This window comes from Camponotus floridanus, unplaced genomic scaffold (genome assembly GCF_003227725.1).
Source record: "Camponotus floridanus strain SB8 unplaced genomic scaffold, Cflo_v7.5 scaffold64, whole genome shotgun sequence".
Lineage (NCBI taxonomy): Eukaryota > Metazoa > Arthropoda > Insecta > Hymenoptera > Formicidae > Camponotus > Camponotus floridanus.
This window is the reverse complement of record NW_020229814.1, coordinates 652,672-674,280: the sequence shown is the minus strand read 5'-3', so window position 1 is coordinate 674,280 and position 21,609 is coordinate 652,672. Positions and strand designations below refer to the sequence as shown.

The 21,609-nt window shown below is 27.5% G+C and overlaps 1 protein-coding gene across 3 annotated transcripts; it reads left to right on the top strand.

Annotated features, from left to right (window-relative positions):
• The first annotated feature begins 1,905 nt into the window (after positions 1 to 1,905).
• LOC105256437 (elongation of very long chain fatty acids protein AAEL008004) lies at positions 1,906 to 12,752 on the top strand. 3 transcript variants are annotated; one of them, XM_025413281.1, is made up of 4 exons: positions 1,906 to 1,966; positions 7,388 to 7,659; positions 8,780 to 9,085; positions 12,461 to 12,667. In XM_025413281.1, exons 1-4 carry the CDS (start codon positions 1,927 to 1,929, stop codon positions 12,650 to 12,652), a joined length of 810 nt encoding a protein of 269 aa, XP_025269066.1. In that variant the 5' UTR covers positions 1,906 to 1,926; the 3' UTR covers positions 12,653 to 12,667. The 3 variants fall into 3 exon arrangements, with proteins under 3 accessions (XP_025269066.1, XP_025269067.1, XP_025269065.1); XM_025413282.1 differs by lacking the exon at positions 1,906 to 1,966 and adding an exon at positions 2,479 to 2,495; XM_025413280.1 differs by lacking the exon at positions 1,906 to 1,966 and adding an exon at positions 6,700 to 6,784 and having other exon boundaries at positions 12,461 to 12,752.
• The last annotated feature ends 8,857 nt before the right edge of the window (positions 12,753 to 21,609 follow it).

Sequence of the window (21,609 nt, the reverse complement as noted above, 5' to 3'; positions counted from 1 at the left end):
TTTTAATCAAGGATCTAAGGCCGCAAAAGCTGCTCGCGACATTTGTGCTGTGTATAGAGAGGGTGCCAAGCTGAAAGAACCGCTCGTGATTGGTATGCCAAGTTCAAAAATGAAAATTTTTACCTCAAATGCTATGCGCAGGGTTTCGTTCAATACTGATGCAGAATTAAGAGCTTGGTTGGATGAATTTTTCGAGTCAAAACCGGGTGATTTCTCCAACGAGGTATTGAAAATCTTGTTGAACGTTGGAAAGAAGTTGTAAACAACAAGGGAGAATACATTATTGATTAATTAGTTGTTAATTTTTATTGAAAAATAAACTTTTAAAAAATTTTTAAAAACGGCGGGAACTTAGTTGCCAACCTAATAAAAGAACATATAGCTTTTGGTTGGTTTTCAAAGTATAATATAATATGTTTACAATTACCAACTCCGGATTCTTCAAATACATATAGAGTATGTTTTTACAATATATAATAATTAATTATTATTGATTATTATTAGTTATTGATACACATTACATTGTCTGTTAAAAGAAACAAAATTGTCAATTTTTAAATATAAATTTTACGAGTTATAATAGCTCCAACTTCTCTCGAAAAGAATCAAGACATTTAGGAAAATATTATATTAATAATTATCAGACAGATCTTTATTAGCACAAAGAAACAATTGTCTAATATAATAATATTCTCATAATTCCAATCATATATCAAGAAACATGATCAAGATCTTGGAAGAAATTTGATTTATTTTTTCAATTTAACTATTCTATAATTCTTTTGATGAAATTCCATTTTATCATTTGTTATTATATTTATATCCTAGATAATGTATTTTATTTCTTTAATATGTAATATTTTGTACACTTTATATTATCAAAATTGTGTTTTAGATGCTCAATACTGTATGGTGGATACTTTTATTGAAAATATTCGATTTCGTTGTTTCGATATTCGAAACTTGTATATTTGTATTAAGAAAAAAACAGAATCAGGTTTCTAATTTACACGTACATCATCATGTATCTAATTTAATTTTCTACTGGCTTTATTTAAAGTACCAGAGGAGAGGGCGACATTTTTTTTCTGCTAAATTGTGCTGTGCACGTAATCATGTATATGTATTATTTGAGCTCTGCCCAAATAGGCCCAAAATATCAATCAATTCTACATTTTTTAAAACTTTTCATAACTAGAATACAAATGGTAAGTTATTCGTTATATTTTATGTATACATGTATACTCATATAATTTTTAATGCAAAATAAAGTTTTCCGCATTATTACGACGCATAAGAATATTGCACAATAGCAGCATGACATAGCGCCGTAGCGGCGGATGCGCTTACGCATACTATCAGGCGCAGCTCACTGATGTGCGCCTGTCTAAAGGTCTGTGCTTATTGGCGCAACTTTATTCAATAATTACCGCCTTATTAAGCATTATAGAAAAAAATGATTTAGAACTTTACGATTTTTAATCAGATATAACGCTGTAATTTTTCTTTTCAATCTGTAACAGTTATTGAGTATTGAGGATGGTTTGAAGACAAAAATCATTCGATTAAATTGCCTTCTCTTTTAAAAATTGATGAGAAAATGAAGATTTACGCCACAACTTTTTGCCTTCTATTCTTTTCTATTTGTGCACTGTTGTGTTAGCACTATGAATCTTCAAATGCAAAGTATTTCATGCATTAATATTAATAGACATTAATATTAATATCTAGATAAAATATGCATACTACACTGTGTATAACAAGCCTTATATAAAGAAATTAGACGGCATAGAAAATTTAATGTTAGTTTATATCGGACGGTCAATGTCCATATATATAATTATAAAAAAAAAAAAATATATATATATATATATATGTATGTGTGTGTGTGTATATATATACTGACTACATATATTTCTTTATATAATGGAACAAGTTTACAATAATTCATTTATAAATTCTTTTGGTAAGTAATTTTATCTTTTCAAAGTTCCTTAAATACTAGAAAAGAGTAATATGCATTAATTATAAATAGAAGATTTCTATATTTTAATAGGAATTTATATTGTTATTATTTATTTGTACAATTTCGAAGTAAGAGTTAAGGTTGTGCTATAATTCTGGTATTTGATAAATTAAAGTGTTTTGGAAATATTTTATAATATATAAAAAACAAAAATTTTAAAATTAAAGGAAATGTAATATGAACAATTAAATATAGAAAGTTTGAATTGTCACGCTGTTTTTTACATAAAAAATAAAGTTATGCCAATTATTTTGTTAAAATGCATATATCTGAATCTAACTTATTATATTGTATTAATATGCCATACAAAGAACAATGTTAATCTCCATTTTTTTATCTAGAAAAGAAATGGAAAAAAACTATTGAAATTTTCGACGCTTATAGAGATGAAAACATAGATTAGACTATGAAAAACTCTTGAAAATTTTTGAGACCCTATCAAACATTATACAGGAAAATGTCTAGAAATGTTAGTATAGGACCTTCCATAATTTAAACGAATCTACCTTCACACTTCGGGGACTGCGAAAAATTTCCAAACACCCTGTATGAGAGTGACTAAAATACAACAATTATTACTCCCAGGTATGTGTCATTCTTGGCACTGAAAGCATCATATACAGAGTTTTTCGAGTCGCTGAATTAAAATCTGGACTCCTTTACTTGAAATCCTTAAAACCTAAGGCCTTAAGCTAAATCCTTAAGTTCTTAAATCTAAAGTCATTAATCCTAACGCTTAGACTCATAACCTTAAATCGCAAATCCTTTAGCTAGGAACTAAACTCGAATCTCAATCTTAAACATAAAAAGTTTAAACATGATCTACAAAGCGAGAACCCTTCAATGATTAACTTTTAAATCTTAATTAATCTTTATTACTTTATTATCTCTTGTTCTTTCGTAGTATTAATAATAATTAATAACTCGTTTTCAATCTCTAAAAAATATTTACGTGAGAATAATAACAATATTATGGTCACGAGAGCTGATAAGAATCAGATTACTGTTATGGATAAGAAGGATTATTTTGAAAAAATGGATTTATTATTGAATGACCAATTTACATATAAAAATTTGAAGAAAGAAAAACTTTTAAAACTGTTAACTAACAAGATAAACGAGTTAATCAAATCCTGGCGTAAGAATAATCTGATTAACGAAACGACTTATAAATATTTAAATTGTACTAAAGGGAATTTATCATGTTGTTATGGTCTGCCGAAGATTCATAAGGACGGTTTTTCGTTAAGAATGATAGTATCCGCACTTGGCCCGGTATACAATATCTCGAGTTATATCTACGATTTTATATAATTCAATCAAGAAACCAAATTCATTTGTTAAGGATGGTTGGTCCTTTGTCACAAATATAAGTATACGGTTATTAATGATGATAATATTATGATATCGTTGGATAATATTATGATATCGTAACGTTAGTTTATTTACAAATATTCCCAAAGATTTAAAGTCTTAAATGTCATTAGAAAATGATGGGCTAATATTGCGAAGAACACAAAATTTAATTTAGCTTAGTTTTTATATACAATAGAAATGTGATTCTAGATTCAACTTACTTTTCCTTTGACGTTTTATGAACAAATCTTCGGCACCCCAAGGCTCTCCGTTATCTAGTCTTAGCAGATATGGTAATGGATGATTTGGAGACACAATGTTTGAATTTTACTGTTCCCATCTATTATAAATTTGTAGACGATGTTTTTGCCATAGTACCACGTACACAGATAGACGAGATTTTAACGACTTTTAATAATTACCATCAACGTTTAAAATTCACTTATGAAATTGAGATTAATTCGTCTATTAGTTTTTTAAATGTAACTGTCATTTGGTCTGACAACAGACTTATTACTAATTGGTATAGGAAACCTACATGGTCCGTGAGGTATATAAATTACAATTCAAACCATCCGTTGAAATACAAAATTAATAATTTACAATTTGGTTGGCCATGCAATTTTATTATCTAATGATAGTTTCCAACAAAAAAATATTGAGTTAGTACATGATATCTTACTCAATAACTGTTTCCCTGTACAGGGTTCTTCCGCAACATACAGATCGGTAAGTCGAGTTGCCTATCTGACGATCGGTCTTCTTTAATTACACTATATCAATGTTAAAAGCTGATTTCACTTTCCTCATTCCCTACGGATTTGCATTTAAGATATCAATCAAGAAATTTTTTCACTTTTCACGAAAAAAAATTACATGATCAATCCTCTGATTTTATTATTTTTCAATTATGCGAGGTCGGTAAAAGAAGACCGATCGTCAAAGGCAACCCGACTTACTGATCTGTATGTTGCGGAAGCATCCTGTACATATCATAAAATGACACATACAAAAAGGAATCAATTTTTTAAATAATCGTGATCACAACAACTGTTGACGCAAATCTTACACGTTTTGACAGGACATCTTTTATTTCATTACAATAAGTGGAAAACGTGAGTCATGACTTGTGCCGTCTATTACGAGGTAGTGGCTTTAATGTCGTCTATAAGATAACTAAAAAATTAAATACTTTAATAAAATGCGGTAAGGATATTTTGCATAATAACGATAAAACAATTGTTGTATTAAATTGCAAAAATTGTAATGTGTCATACATTGGGCAAACAAAAAGACATCTACGTACTCGAGTGAAAGAACATTTTAGTAATATAAAATTACATGAAACGAATCATTCCGTCATAAGTAAATATAGATTGGAATCTGGACATGAATTTGACTGGTTGAAACCTAATACTTTACACAATGAAAAATATGTACGAAAGAGAGAAATTGCTGAAATGTTTTATATTAAGAAATTTAATAATTTAATCAACCTACAGAAAGACATGGATAGTTTAAACAACATCTACGACAAAATAATAAAGGTCGTGTAGTTCGTTATTATTTTTGATTTAACATATTCAGTTCGTTGCTGAAGTTTCATACTGACACATCGTTTTATCTCTCGATTTTAAATTTAGTAAGATGTAATGATCTTGCAAACGTGACTTGTGCAGTTTACAATACTATGATTTATATCTATCTTTTCATCTGTATGTACAAATTGTTCACATTTAATTCGTGTGTGTACTGTTTATTCAAACTGTTGAGAAATCTAATTGTTAATTTCATTTTCCAATATATACTTAAAAAGGACCACAACCGTATGGTCGAAACGTCGTAACTAATAAACAAAATTTCTGGCTAATTTTGGTCGAGTACATCATTTCCAATGATCCTTTGATTAATTAACTAGCAATATTAAGATAATTTATGAAATTAATAATAATGTTGCCAAATATTATTAGTAAAACCAAAATACCAAACTAAATATTATTAGTAAACCAAAGTAAAAAAAGATTAATTAAGATTAAAGCATTAAAGGTTTAAGAAATTGGGATTTTTAAGTTTCGGGTTAAAACATTCAAGATTTAAGGTCTGTTTTGAGGTCTAACAGTTCAAGAGTTGAGAGTTCAGTGTTCTAGGACTGAAACTTGAAGAACTTCGAGTTTAAAAATTCAAGGTTCGATGGTTTCCCAAGTAACATCCTTTTGTTTTATATACGTTTCTAAACGTATCCAATATTTTCTAATCGTAAAGCATTAATAAGAAACATTTCTATAGAAACGCTTCATAGTTAAGAAAATGTAATTTTCACGTTTTTATAGACAAAATAAAAACTAATTTTTATTAATTTCAAATTAATTTTAAATTATATATGTATATATACATATATATATATATATATATATATATATGTGTGTATATATACATATATATATATATATATATATATATATATATATATAATTATTACGAAAACTATATTAATATCTATTTACAAATATATCAACAAGATCACTAAGAATCAGTATTTCATTGATGTCTAGTAAAAACTCTTATTTTTTGCCACTTTATCTCATTCGTTATAGACAGTGGAAGTAAAATTTTACTGTAAAATCAGTAACCTCTAGTTCGTTTGTTTACCGCTACGGTACGCTATTTTATTCGTATTTAAGTTTTAGTCATGAGAATTATATAAAGCTTGCAAAGAGCAACAGATAAAATTGAACATATTGCTTCGAGTTAATTTTTGATACAATCTCAATAGAGAAACTTCAGATATTAAATTGATTTTACAAGTCGGACGAGTAAATGTCCGGCGAATAAACGAAAATGATCTGTTCATTATACATGAAAATGTAAAATAAATCATCATCTTTTTAACATTCAGGTTCTAACATGCATATAAATATAAATAAAATTTTTAATTTTATACGAAGTAGATAATTAATATTACTGATTAAAACAGCCAATATTATTGATTTTTCAGTGAAATATTATTGATTTACAGTGCTATAATAACTTATAACTGCTATCAGTGACTCTGTTTACTGCTTTCAGTGATAATATACTAATTCATTTTGAAAGAGTGTGTATGAATGCATTACTTTATTAATTCCATAAAAAAACGAACGTTGAACGAATAAAAGAAAAACAACGTATTATAAACATATTTTAAACATTTTTTAAACGTTTTTTTTATAAGCAAAGAAACGTATCTCTTAACATTCTCCAAGTGGATATTTTAACCAATCAGAAACGTTTTTCAGAGTCGATTATGAAACGTGTCAAAGAAACATTTGTTGAAATGTTTTTGAAACAAATATATGCTACCTGTGTTACAATTCAAGGAATTAGGATTCTTGAGATTAGAGTTTAAAAGTTCTTGGCTAAAAGGTTTGCGATTTAAAGCTATGTATTTAAGCGTTAGAATTAATGACTTTGTGTATAAGAACTTAGAGGGTATAGTTTGAGCGCTTGAGATTTAAAGATTCCGAGTATAGAAGTCCAGATTTCAATTTGTAGCGACCCAAAAAATCCTATATATGATGTTTTCAAACGTTTTTAATGTTGAGAGTGACACATAACTGGGAGTATTAACTGCTGTATTTTATTCACTCTCGTATAACGTTTGATAGGGTTTTAGAGTTTTCCATGTTTTAATCTATATTTTTATCACCTGTGGACGTCACGAAAATATATTCAATAGGCTTTTTCCGTTTCTTCGTTAGGTTGAAAGACGGAGATTTTTAACATGTTTCTTTCGTATATTTAAATGTTGATGCAAGATAGTACAATATTATTAAAATAATAATTACTGCATCTAATATCCATATATAAATAATTAATGAAACTCCTCTCTCAACCTTTTTTATTAAAAAAAAAATCAATGCACAATATATGTTGAAAGAGCTTTCTCTAAAGCCTCTAAATCTTTTTAAAGAAGATTAATGCACAAGGTATATTCTGTTATAAAAATTATATTACATTTTTGTACAGAATCACAAATTCGCGAATGGCCATTGATATCCTCACCATTTCCATTAATGTTCATCATTTCTGGATATTTGTATTTTGTTCTTTATGGTGGTCCACGCTACATGAAGAATCGACCACCGTATAAATTGAAAACGTTTATATTGCTTTATGACTTAATACAAATTTTGGTGAACTTATGGTTTGTAAAAGAACATATAGCTTTTGGTTGGTTTTCAAAGTATAATATAATATGTTTACAATTACCAACTCCGGATTCTTCAAATACATATAGAGTATGATTTTACAATATATAATAATTAGTTATTATTGATTATCATTAGTTATTGATATAAATTACATTGTCTGTTAAAAGAAACTAAATTGCTAACAATTTTTAAGGATGTTTTGTACCTATTTTCAAAATATTGAGAATTTAATGAAAATTGTACAGAATGTCCTTTATTAGGACATTCTGTACAATTTTCATTAAATTCTCAATATTCAACATATGTATAGAATCTTCAGTACAATTTTTAAATTCATTCACTAAAGCGTTCACAAGTTATAAGATTTTTAATTTGCACTGAATTAACATGTATTCTTATGGGAAATGTATAACCACGTTGATTCAGATGACAAAAACACAATAATATTCGGAAAATAATATTTAGAAAATAATATTCAGAAATAATATTCACAATTTGTTTAAAATTTGCAAAAGTGTAGTTTAGATACAGAGTAAATATTTGGTCAAATAATATTATATGGTCAAATAATATTATACAAGTACTAACTGGTTAAAAAGATATTAAATATAATTCAATGAAATTAGCCATGTATCTGACACAAGGCGAAATTCTCTGCCAAAAGTTAATGATTTCGATTAACAAAATTCGGAATATTTTAATAAAAACGCAATAAATATTAAAAAATACATCTCTGCACTGTAGCTAAGATCAAATTGTAATATTCCACGCAATTTCTCATATTCAAAATACATCAAACGTGGATATATTCATCAATATTCATTTTCAGCTACTTTTTGCTGTACATACAAAGCATCCTTAAATATAAATTTTATGAGTTATAATAACTCTAACTTCTCTCGAAAAGAATCAAGACAGCATTTAGGAAAATATTATAATAATTATCAAACAGATCTCCATTAGCACAAAGAAACAATTGTCTAATATAATAATATAATAATATTCTCTATAATTTATTCAATCATATATCAAAAAACATGATTAAAAGGAAGAAATATGATTTATTTTATCAGTTTAACTATTCTATAATCCTTTTAATGAAATTCCATTTTATCATTCGTTATTATATTTATTTCCTAGATAATGTATTTTATTTCTTTAATATGTAATATTTTGTACTTTTCACATTAACAAAATTGTGTTTTAGATCTGGAATACTTTGTGGTGGCTATTTTTATTGAAAATATTCGATTTAGTTGAAACTTGTATATTTGTATTAAGAAAGAAACAGAATCAGGTTTCTAATTTACACGTGCATCATCATGTATCTAATTTAATTTTCTGCTGGATTTATTTCCAATACTTTCTGGAGGAGAGGGTGACTTTTCTTTCTCTGCTAAATTGTGCTGTGCACGTAATCATGTATACATATTATTTGAGCTCTGCCCAAATAGGCCCAAAATATCAATCAATTTTACATTTTTTGAAACCTTTTATAACTAAAATACAAATGGTAAGTTATTAGTTATAATATTTTATGTATACATGTACATACTCTTATATATAGCTATGTATATATATGCACGCACTAACGCACGTACATACGTTGTGTATGTATGTAAATCAGTGTGAATAAAATATGTTTACTGAGAAAAAAGCAATCTCCACAAATTCTTTTTATAAAACAGTAATTGCTGTGTTCTTAAAATACAAAAAGAAGACGACATGAAAATTTCGCGAATTAGTTCGATACCTTCAAAATTTATTGAAAGTAGAGGATTGTTGTTCAACGAAATAAGGATATCTCACAGTACCTAGAAGCAAATGCAAGATCAAATTATTAAGAAAATACATTAGCGTTTTTCAACTGCGAAGATGGAAAATGTTGTATAAGTCAATTATCAAGCGACGCGATAGTGTTGCGACGCTATGATAAAACTATAGCTATAGTTGCCAGCGACTACCTGATGCTGATTTATCGACTTATTTATTATTCACCATAAAAATTTAATACGCTAATGCCCGATTTCATCAACTGCGTTTAACTTTAATCTTAGTTTAACTCATTTTTTGTCTCTTTCTAAAATAATAATCTTTTTGTGATATACCTTTTAAAAAAAGGGAAAATAAAGTTTAACAAAAAGGGCTAAAATTTTGAAGTTAAGTGTTCATTAATCATACTTCGAACAATCATTTCAAGATCAATGTAAGCATTTTAGAAAAAAATGTTTGAGACAAAAATTTCTTATTTCTCGCCAGGAAATTCGAATCTGGGCTGTACTTCCGAATGGGGAATCTCTTCGATTGGATGAAACTTTATACATAGCTTCAGGAGATGATATTAAGATCAATTGTCAAGGTTTTATTCACAGGTTTTGAATGATTCAAAAGTTATGAACAAAAATATAACTAAAAATTGACACAAGAAAATTAAGCTTCAACGATCTTGACCGTGACATATGTTGTCAAGGTTACTATTTTGAGTAACATTTTAATTGTCGTTCGTTGTTTATTAAAAAATTAAAAATATATAAAAAATATTTTATAAAGAACTGTAATTCTTTATCTTTGTGAAAAATCAAAACTAAATTAAAATTTATTAATTTTTATTTTTTTTCCTTTTTTTGAACTTAATCAAAACCTATTTTCAATTTAAAATTAAAATTTGATTTAAGACAAACCTTCCTTTGCGTGAATAGTTGCAAATCTATGTAAACTTCGTTTCATCTCAATCGCAAGGGTTCCCCATTCGGAAGAACACTTCCGCAATTAAAAATTAAATGAAATTAAAAATATCATCAAATAGAGCATACCTAGAGTTAGTTATCAAGTTTTTAGCGATTTTTAATAAAATTCACTTCCGTTTTTTTTTTAATGTCCTGTGCAGGTTTAGGGTTATTAGGGACACTTCGTTTCCCTTTACTCTTTTTTTAAAATGTAATGTATTAAGAGAATTATGATATGTTCTAATCTATATCTATCTAATATTCTATCGATCAATTAAATTATTGAGAACTGATTCTTTATACGTGAAACAAATTTCTAGTTTGCAAATAAATAAATAAGCTAAATTAATAACAATAATTTATAACTATAAATTGCATAATAAATAAACTAAATCAATAATAACTTTGATTCTTTGTATAATACGTATAATTAAAATCTTTCATAAATAAGGAAATAAACTAAATGATTAATAATAAAATTTATAACAATGAATTACGTTATGATTTATTATATCAACAGCATCAATTAAATCAATATTAACTTTAGCTTCTTGCACTTGCTTTATATACTTTATATACTTGCACTAATATAGTATATAAAAGTTGATACGACATAAAATAACATAAAATTAAAATATAAGATAAATTTAATTTAACAAAAAGCAGTAATCCTATTAAAAAACTTACGAAGATAAAAAGATACAAGAACATAAAAAATATGCCAACTTGTATAAAACAAAAAAGTTTAAAAAAGTATCTAGCCCTAAAAAATATAAAAACTAAAAATAACTTTTTTCTAAATATAGTCCTCCAAAAAATAAAAAATTAAAATAAAATATAAAATCAATAATTACACTGGTCAACAAAAAAAATAATTTTAACTTTTTCCTCTTATAATTTTGCAGTTTTGGACTTATTTAAGTGTGCTAATTTCGAGTATGACAGTAGTTTATTTAACATCTCTTGTTTTTTAATATTTTTAGACTACCCCCTTTAGACATCACGTTTTTTTGAATTTTACTCGATTCAAAATTATTATTTTTTTAACTTTCGATATGTCTTCGACTTGGAGACGTTGTTTACATAATCCAGATAGTTTTTGTTATATTTGTGGCGAATACATCTTTCAAATATATCGAAAACCTATTTCAGAATTTGTTAATTGTAATATTTTATAAATAAAAAAAGTAGAGCTGATACAACTAAACTAGTATTTTTTTCGTAATCGGTGTTTTAGATATAACCTATAATACATGTTAAATGTCAGGAAAAAATTTGAGTGTTGACCAGTGTTATAACTAGCCAAGAAGTACTTACAAGCAATTTAATTTGTGAAAGTTTGTAATTTAAAATAATATTTGCAATAAAGTCAATCTTACCCTTATACAAAGATATTATACATAGATTTTTTTCCATAAAATTAAAACGCATTTCATTTTTATTAAGAGAAACTTGATTTTTAAAGTAAGTCTAATTTTTGTATGATATATAAAATAGCATCATTATGTCGCAGATTTTATTGCAAATAAATTATCTGACTGTTACTGTGCCATAATGCCGATCACATCGATTATCAATTTCGATATATATATTATGTGGAGATATAGCATTACATAAAGATGTGATTATAAAAAGATATAATATATGTAAAAATTTAATAGTATTACCTAACTGTTCAGTCTCTTGAATAAAATCAATATCTTGTTCATAAGATAGATTAATAAGAAAAATATTTACTAACGCCTTTTGCTGATTTCATGAAACCATGGATCAATGAAGATTACATTTAATAAAAAAAAATAATCAAGAAGTCATTCGACATGACAGTGCAGAATGGCCATATTACAGGATGCGTTATCTAAATTTTGTATGCATGTTACGCTCTATTATAATTAGTTGTATTAATTATTTTTACACATGGAACGGCGATAAGAAACAAGAAACGCACGTACTGTTCAAATTGATATTTAAAAAAAAATTGGAGACTATACTTTTCTCGATAAATATATTTTTTATGTACATTTACATTATGTACATTATTATTACTTTTTACCTAACAAACATACATTTATTGTGATATTTTTTTATTTTGATTATTTTGATATTTAAATTTAAGTGATATATAATGTATATTTGTATAATTTTTTGTTTTGTGAAATTAGATACAGTTTTTTGTGATGACAGCATATCTACTACAAATTTTAAATCCAGCTTGTGAATTACGTTTAAAACTGTCTTTATCTCTTAACGTTATAACATCTGTATTTATTGGAAATTTACTCTTATATCTTTACTTATTTTATGATTTTCATAAAAACAATTATACTAATACACCTAAAGGGAAAAACAATTAATATCAAGAAATAATACATTATGTACCAATAACATCCGACAAAATTTGATTTTCGTTTCTAACACGAATAATCATTTTCAATGTTTTTTCGCTTATTAAGTATATTTTAAATATTTGAAAATAATTTTTTTTCGACCCTCATATATTATATGGAAAATATTCTATTTTTGCTTAATACTACATTATGTGGAAAGTAAATACTTTGTACTTACATAATATAATAGAATTATATTGCAAAAAATTAATAATATTACCGTATATAAAATAGTAAGACTGCACAGAACTTGAGTTATTTCGAGATATATTAAAATCATTCCGAAACAAAACATGTATTTTAAATGTCAAAGTTGATACTTTAATATTATATGGTATTAAAATTTAGAAAAAGAATTGGATACTACTATGTTATAGTAAAAATTCTCAAAATCATTTTTAGTTTTATTAACATTATTTTTTTTAAACTATGATGTGTTGCCAAACTTGGACAACAGATTTTTATTTAATAAGCAAAAATATATTGAAAATAACTATTCACACTCGTATTACAAAAGTAAGATTGGACAATTATCAAACAATTAATTATGTTGATTAATTATGTACATATTTGATGTTAATAAAATATATTGTTATATATATATATATATATATATATATATATAAATTGAGCATAACACAGTGTTGTATTATTTAATATTATTTATTTCCTTTGTTAATTTCATATATATATATATATACTCAAATATTTTCAAACCTGTAGGTTTTAGAAGAAAATTTTTTAGAAAAAAGTTGTTTGGTTCTGAGGGGGTCAGAAAATAGAAATATTAGTTGGACCTCGAGTGGCGTTGTTAAGGTCATATGATGGTCACATTGAATTTTTTAAATTGAAATCTATTTTTTATTGTATATTCTTGTAGCTTATCTCGAGAGCTTTCCAAAACACTATAACGAAGTATTTTTTAAGAACTTTTTGAGTTATGAGGCTTGAAATAATTTCTTAACTTTACATAAATCATAAAATATTTTGTAAAACATTCTTTTCTTGATTATTTTACCTTAACTTTTATGCACAAAATAATGTGAGGAATCGATTGGTGTAAAGAAAACACATAATTATTTCAAAGAAAAAATATGTAATTTGCATAATTACATATTTTTTCTTGAAAACAACTATCTGTTTTCTTTAATTTTTGGCAATTAATATGTTCTTATCTTTATATTGTTTCGTTGAATAAGACAAGGAAAAGATTGTTTTATTAGCTTTACACGAGTATATTATATATATTCGTGAATATATAATTTTTATTTCTATGCAAATAATACATGATAAATTTCAATTCCAGAATTTGACTTATAAAATATTTTATGTGGTTACATTTTTACGATTAAATATAATATTTACAAATAATTAAATATTTAAATATAATATTTACAATATTTTGTTCATAATATTGAACATATAAAGATGTTTTTTTTGCAATGCATCAAATTGTTACATTTATGTAGTATTAATTTTAAACTGGTTGCATTTGATTGACGAATCTGATATGAATCGGATGCGAAGAACGAATTATGAGATTGTACTTAAATCGGATATTTTTTAAATGCTCAATGTGTTCCAAGTAAAAATTATGCACCAAAGGAACTATTAGAGCTTTCATCTCCAGCAGCGCAAATCGTTGACCTACAATTTAAAGTTTATGAAAAAATCGACACGAAGAGAAACAAAAATTAATTCACCTATGCAATTCCTTGATCCTGTGCTGAATGATATATAAGATTAAGAATGACGATTCTGCATTCTGCATCCTCTCGGGCAAGAATCTATCCGGATCAAATACTTCTGGATTTGGTTAAAAATTACACAGATCTGGCTCTGTGAACTCGATAGATATTAAGAAATAAGATTGTTCCAGAGGATACCATATATGATTCAAGAAGCATATTATAAAATTTAAAAAATACTGAAATTTATAAAAATAAGAATTTGTTAAGAAAAATAAAACATAATATAATATTGTATATAATAAGATAATTGCATTCTTAAAATACTTAAAATAATTTATTTTATTTTACATTCAATAATATATACCCTTGTTATGTAACATGTTCAAAAATATATGCAACAAGAAAATGATAAATTACGTAATCTTGTATAATCCCCACAGTTTCGAAATGTAAAAAACACGGTAGGATACAAACGTAGCGTTTCTTTCAAGCATCTTTCTAAATACGATAAATTTTGCAATGCTTTTATATTAAGTTTTCTTTCGTTTTCTTGCATCACAATATCGACTTCGACTTTCTCTCTTCAGTTTCTGTATTATATAATTGATAATAATTAAAGTATTGAGACAATCATCTTTTTCCCAGTGACTTCATCTACCGCGGCCTGGGTCCGTAGGCTGATAGGACTCTGAGTTACGAAAATTATGCGAACTTATTTTTAATATTTTAATTGGGCGCCAGCTAGCTTGAAGAGACTAGCGACTCTCTAAATTTTTTTATAAATAAGAACAACTGCATGAAACAATCGCAAGGTGGGTACAGTTGGGGACCCGAGGAAAGATGTGCAAAATAAATGAAACAGTGCTAAAGTAAGAAAATATCGAAAATATATATATATATATATATATATAATATATATATATATATATATATATATATATATATATAAGAAAATATAGTCAATATAATTTGACTTACGTTGATGCTACAATTTATTTGTCGTTGTATGCTCAGGCTGACCCTGACCTTCGACTTTGGTAACACAATTCACTTATAATATATTGAATATAACAAAACGCTAACAAAGCTCTTTATACGATAACTTAACAAATAACACGAAAATTTTTTTACCAAAATCTTGAAATGAAACAATCTTTTACGCTATAATTTACAAATTTTCTTTATACGAGGCGACAGGATTCCGCGAGGGCTGAGTTCATCTATTTGCTAGATCCTCGAGCTAAGAAGTAATTCCTTGATCGCGCCAGGCGATCGATCTCTTCCTCCACCAAGTGGGGATTTTATCTGGCTAAATCAATATTTTGACGCGTTCGCGTCAATCTCTCTCCGGCTCCTTTTTTCTCTCGGCCGTCTTCTCTATAATTTTAATAATATAATTTTAACAACTAATCGATGGATAAAACAAATATATAATTTCCGCAATTAGCGCTCGAGGAGTCCCCTCGAGCGTTGACATCAAGAAATTTTTATTTTCCTGTCACAGTATATTTTACAGTTCTAATTCTTACGGATAAAAATAAATTCTCAATAAATCAAAATAGAATATTTATATTTATTTTAGATATATTTTTAATATTTTTTCGGAACATATTTATGTTACGTCCAGACCCTGGAATGGATGGGCCGTATGGAAGAACGTAAGTTACTTACCCCGTGACTATCTTTATCTGCGGACGTGTGTATGGATCGGATTGAACGAATGTGAAGGACCTGACGCAGATCAGCGACCGAAGGTCTCTTTAACGCTGCGTTTTTAGCCTATTCGTTCGGTGGTCCCTTTTAAGTAAAGGAATTTAATCATTATTACGCGGGACAGGACCTCAGTACGATTTCAGGATTTAGGGAAGAGAACGGGTTAAATAATTAAATTATACATTAAATTAAAAATATATATATTATAAAAAAATAAAGAAAGAAAAATACATCTTAGCAATTGTAGCTATGCGTGAGTGGGTATCTGTGTGTATATTATATATTCTCGCGGGTGTTACAATCGTTCGGAGGTTATCAGTCAGAATATACAGGAAAGAATTTATGTTAAGAATTAAATTCTGACTGGTTAATACAATATACATATAATATAATATAAAAAATATAATATAAGAAATACAACAAAATAAAAAGTGAATGTGTAATAAAAATATGAATAACGTTTATTCATTAAAGAAAGTATAGAATTCGTCGCTTGCGCATATGTGTTATAATTAGAATTAAAATTTTCAAAATTCGCCGAAACACAGGTCCAAATTAAAATACAACAATAAAATTAAGATAAAAGACAATAATTAAAGTGATCAGTCAGGCGTAGAGAGCTAACAAATCAATAATGTAGAAATGTTAATCAAAATATATATTAATAAATCATAATTACAAGCTTCAAGTAAGATAGTTATAATATATAAAGATGTTGAAGATGTGTGCGGACGTTTCGACTTACTTTTAAGTCATCTTCAGCGCAAAAAATTGTAACGGAGATAGAGCATATTGTAAAAGTCCATATAGAGGGAGAACATTAAAAAATATACGCAGAAAGAGCTAGTAAAAATCTTATAGGAGATGCAACTCCATACGCAACGGTAATACATGGTTGATTATCAACAGCTTACTGATTTTTTTAAAAAAGAGATGACTCCAAACGTAGCGGTAAACATAGATAGTTGTAAGCGGCCTCCAAATATTTCCATATGGAATAATACGACTCTAATTTGGGTTGGTAGGCCCAAAATTGAGCACGATTCCCTGGAAAATCTGTGATACCGCATAACAAAAAAAAATAAATAGACAAAAAAATATTATATAAAACAATGTAAGTGTATATGAGGAGTTAAAATAAATACATAACGGTTGAGATTGAATACTAGGTTTAAAAAATGGATCATAAAAAATAAAAAAAAGAAGAAGAAAAAGAAAAATAATAAGTCAAAAGTATAAAACAATGATTGTCATTGGTATAAAAAACAAAAAATAAAAAACAAACAAGTATGCGGTCCATTAGTAATTAGTTAATTAAAATTAAATAAAGAAAATTCTAAGAGAACATGATAAGAATGTGCGAAAAAAGTAATTACCATATAATCAAATTTGTGCGGAAATTAACCGTTAATATGAACATAAAAATATTATTATGATAAAATTAACTTACATCGCCATGAGGAACAAAGTAGAGAAAGTGTGTCGCTAACTCGTTTGGTGAACAATTAAGTTGACAATTTTAAAAAATATATAAGAATTATAAAAGTAAAAAATCTCCGTCTGTATTACTTTCTTGATGACAAGAATAAAAGTGACAAGAGCAACGAACAAGCTCTTTCTGCGTATATTTTTTAATGTTCTCCCTCTATATGGACTTTTACAATATGCTCTATCTCCGTTACAATTTTTTGCGCTGAAGATGTCTTAAAAGTAAGTCGAAAAGTCCGCACACATCTTCAACATCTTTATATATTATAACTATCTTACTTGAAGCTTGTAATTATGATTTATTAATATATATTTTGATTAACATTTCTACATTATTGATTTGTTAGCTCTCTACGCCTGACTGATCACTTTAATTATTGAATTTTACAGAGAGCTTTATTATTATTTTTGTTAAGATAAAAGATTTGCCAAGTCTAAGTTCGAAAATTATTCATCTATTTCAACGATTTCTCCCAAAAGTAGTGATAATACAAAGAAAAATAATATAAAGAGAAAGAAAGAAAAGAAAAAAGAAAAATAATAATAATAATGCAAGAATGGAAAATTAAAAAAAAATGAAAGAGAGTAAAGAAAAAAATAGAAATAAAGAGTTCAATATATATAAAGAAAGGCTGAATCGAGATATAAAGATAGAAAACAATACAAATTCTTGGTATACCAGAAAGGGCAACTAAAAGGAAATAAGAAGAATTAAGGAATAATTGCGAATCGGCTTGCGGAGGTTCCAGGCAAACGGGAAATCGTTCGCGAAGCACCTTGCGGGGATTCTTGGCGAACAGGAAATTATTCGCGAATCGCCTTCCGGAGATTCCCGGCGAACAAGGAATTGTCCGCGAACCGCCTTGCGGAGATTCGAGGCGAACAGGGAATTGTTCGCGAACCGCCTTCCGGAGATTCCCAACGAACAAGGAAGAATGAGAAATGAGACTGGAGAGGAGGTGAGACAAGGAATGATTGATAGTAATTAGTAAAAATTTAATGGTTATTAAACCGTTTAAAATTATTAGTCAAATATAGATTTTAAATTGTGAGATAGTAAGATATGAGAAAGGAAGAAAATAAAAAAAATAAAAATTACTCGATTTTACTTACAACTCATTGGCATCACAAAAATGAGTGCGTTGATAAAATTGCAATGGCTCAGGTCGGAGGTTTATAACATGAAGAACTGAGTAATGGAGATGTTCATTAGAAAATTCACATGATGCATGCAATTAAATATTAACAAAATCATTTTCACTGTGATATAAAACAGATTAGTAACTCAATTGCATAATGCAAGAAAAGGGATTCCCGAAGCTATATAATTTTAAAATTGAATGACTGAATCTTGACTGGAACTGAGAACTGATCTATCAACTGTAGTGCCTATTAGTGCCGCGTCGCGCCTTGCGCTTGCATTTTAAAGTTTTTGCTCCTCCTTCTTACTAGATGGTGAGAATCTTTTGTAATAATTTCAACACTTCCTTCTTAAAAACAAGGAGGCTGATTTTTGGGAGGAGAAGCGTTTCTTAAGATTATTATTGATTAAGCCCTTTGGCTCGAGACTTAGCTCCATCCAGCAGAGAGTGGATTAGCGGACAGATTTATGGCTCACGAGAGTCTTTTCGCGTTTCGACTAACACTTAAGGGTGGTCAGGTGGATTGTTTAGTTTCTCCTTTTTTTGATTGCCCGCCTAAGATATTGCAGGCCTGAAGAGTTTCTGATTTCATAGCTCCACATGTGGAGCGCTATAAAAATTTTATTGAGGTTCTGGTTCCGATTTTGTTTAAAATTTCTAAGTTCCAACGACTGGCCATCCTTAGCTCTAGCTTTTCTTGTTTATTTATTGCTTTGAGTCTCTCGGTCTCAGATATCCGTTGCAAGGATTATATATACATATGTTTTTTGTTGGAGCAATTCTTAAGAAGGATCGTTTTGTTTCTAGATTTTTAATGGTTCTAACGAACATCCCAACTGTAAACATATGCGAGTTCGGTTTTATTATAGTTCTTTATCCTAGTGGAATTTTTATGTATAACGACAGGCTATCCGCGTAATATCTAGGATTTTTTTATTATTCTTCATTTCCTTGGTTTAGATAATCATGTGCGTGGGTAACACTCGCCGAGAGTTACTCGCGCACATGGTTATTGTATAGTTCACAATATCGTTTCGAAGAAAGAAAAGAATCGTGAAGTCCACCGGACGTTTTTTACTAACATTTATATATCTAAAAAAATAACGGTATATGTATATCCAATATAAAAGTATCGACTTCCTCTCTTATGTCCAAATCAGTTAAAGAATTTTCTTGAGATGCCTTTATTAAAATATCCAACATGACTAATCGCTTTTTTTTAACTTGAAATAAAACTTATTAGTAACGATTTTAGTTTTGCATATTGCACTTAATTATATAACATTATTCTTGTTTAAAATTCAAGTTGTTACAAATAATGATGATTTAATTTTACGATATATAGTACATATGTTGCATCATGACGTGTGCGATTATGTGTTTAGTATAAGCAGTACAAGCATAATTTATAATGTTAGATTGCGTAGTCAAACTTAAATTACAAACTCTGATCTCTTACGTACTTCCAAACACATCTTCTGTCTCTTTGTTACTTTCAAAGATATTTAAGTATCGATTATTAGTACGTTCATAATAAAGTTTTTTTTTCGCGATGACCTGTATGAAAATAATATGTAATTTTTAAAATAATTTTTTACTAAATAATGTATCGAACAACAATGGTACATTATATCATAGATATTTATAATATAATATTAATATTTATTATTAATATTTATAATTAATAATGTAATCCTGCAAAGATTACGAGATCTATTGTTATTTTATATAAGAGTGTTGTAAGATTTAAAGTAATGTGATTTATTACTTACTTTTTCGGTAAATCCATGCAATATTTACAAAAGTTTCTTTTGCTTTCTACTTTGTGGTGTCAATGAGAATAACAAATCGTTATACAACCAAGGCCTTATTCCTTTAAACCAAAATTTAATAAAATCATTTAATTTCAAATGATGATGTAATGTTGTTTTAAAGAAAATTAGAAAAAATATGAAAAGTGGTTTAGTAGATAAAAATCAATAAAAACTTTTCAAAAAGCTAATATAAATCACAAGCGTTAAAAACCAATGATTTAATATTAAATGATCGCGAATAACATATTAATTATTATTTTTTAAAAAGAGATATAAACATGTTTGATCGAGCATTCAATGTAGAAAAATGCAAATGTTTCGATTCTCTCCGGATTATTCCCAATGCCAAAAAAAGCAGAAAAAACAAAAATATACAAAAATATACAAAACATAGTTAGTACAATCTCAGATATTAAAAATTCGTTATCATACAATGTTAAATTTTAAGATATAAATAGGAATGAAAATACAATATAATTAAGTTTCGCAAATGAAACATTATTTGTCGCAATGGAAATGTTGGAGGGGCAGCGAGTCACACACCTGTGCTCCAAAACGCAGATCGGAGCCGTGCGGAAAAAATGAGACAAAATGTCGTCTGTTAGAATAACGCAAACGAAGAATGTATGAATGGGCTGCGATGACACCATAAATGCAAATCAAAGTTATTCCTAATTTTGAAACGTTATTATGTCCACAAGCACAAGCAATAAGGAGTAAAAATTGCAATAATTCCCGAAAAAAGAGTGTGAAGAGAAAGGAAAAGCACATTTCGTTGAAAAATTAAGTCAAAGTATTACTGAATCCAGACTATTGCGCCATTTGACCAGCTATACATTACTTGTAATATCACAATCACAAGTTAAAGGACTATATATATCATATAATTATATATTATATATATTATTTATTACATTATATATTATATATTATATTCATAATTTACCTATAAATTATCAAATCAATCATTTTGTGAGTCGCATTTATTGATATTGTTTCTGGAACTCGACAAGATTTTGCATAACATAAAATATCGGACATTATCTATCTTTACTTGTAGCATTGATACTTAATAT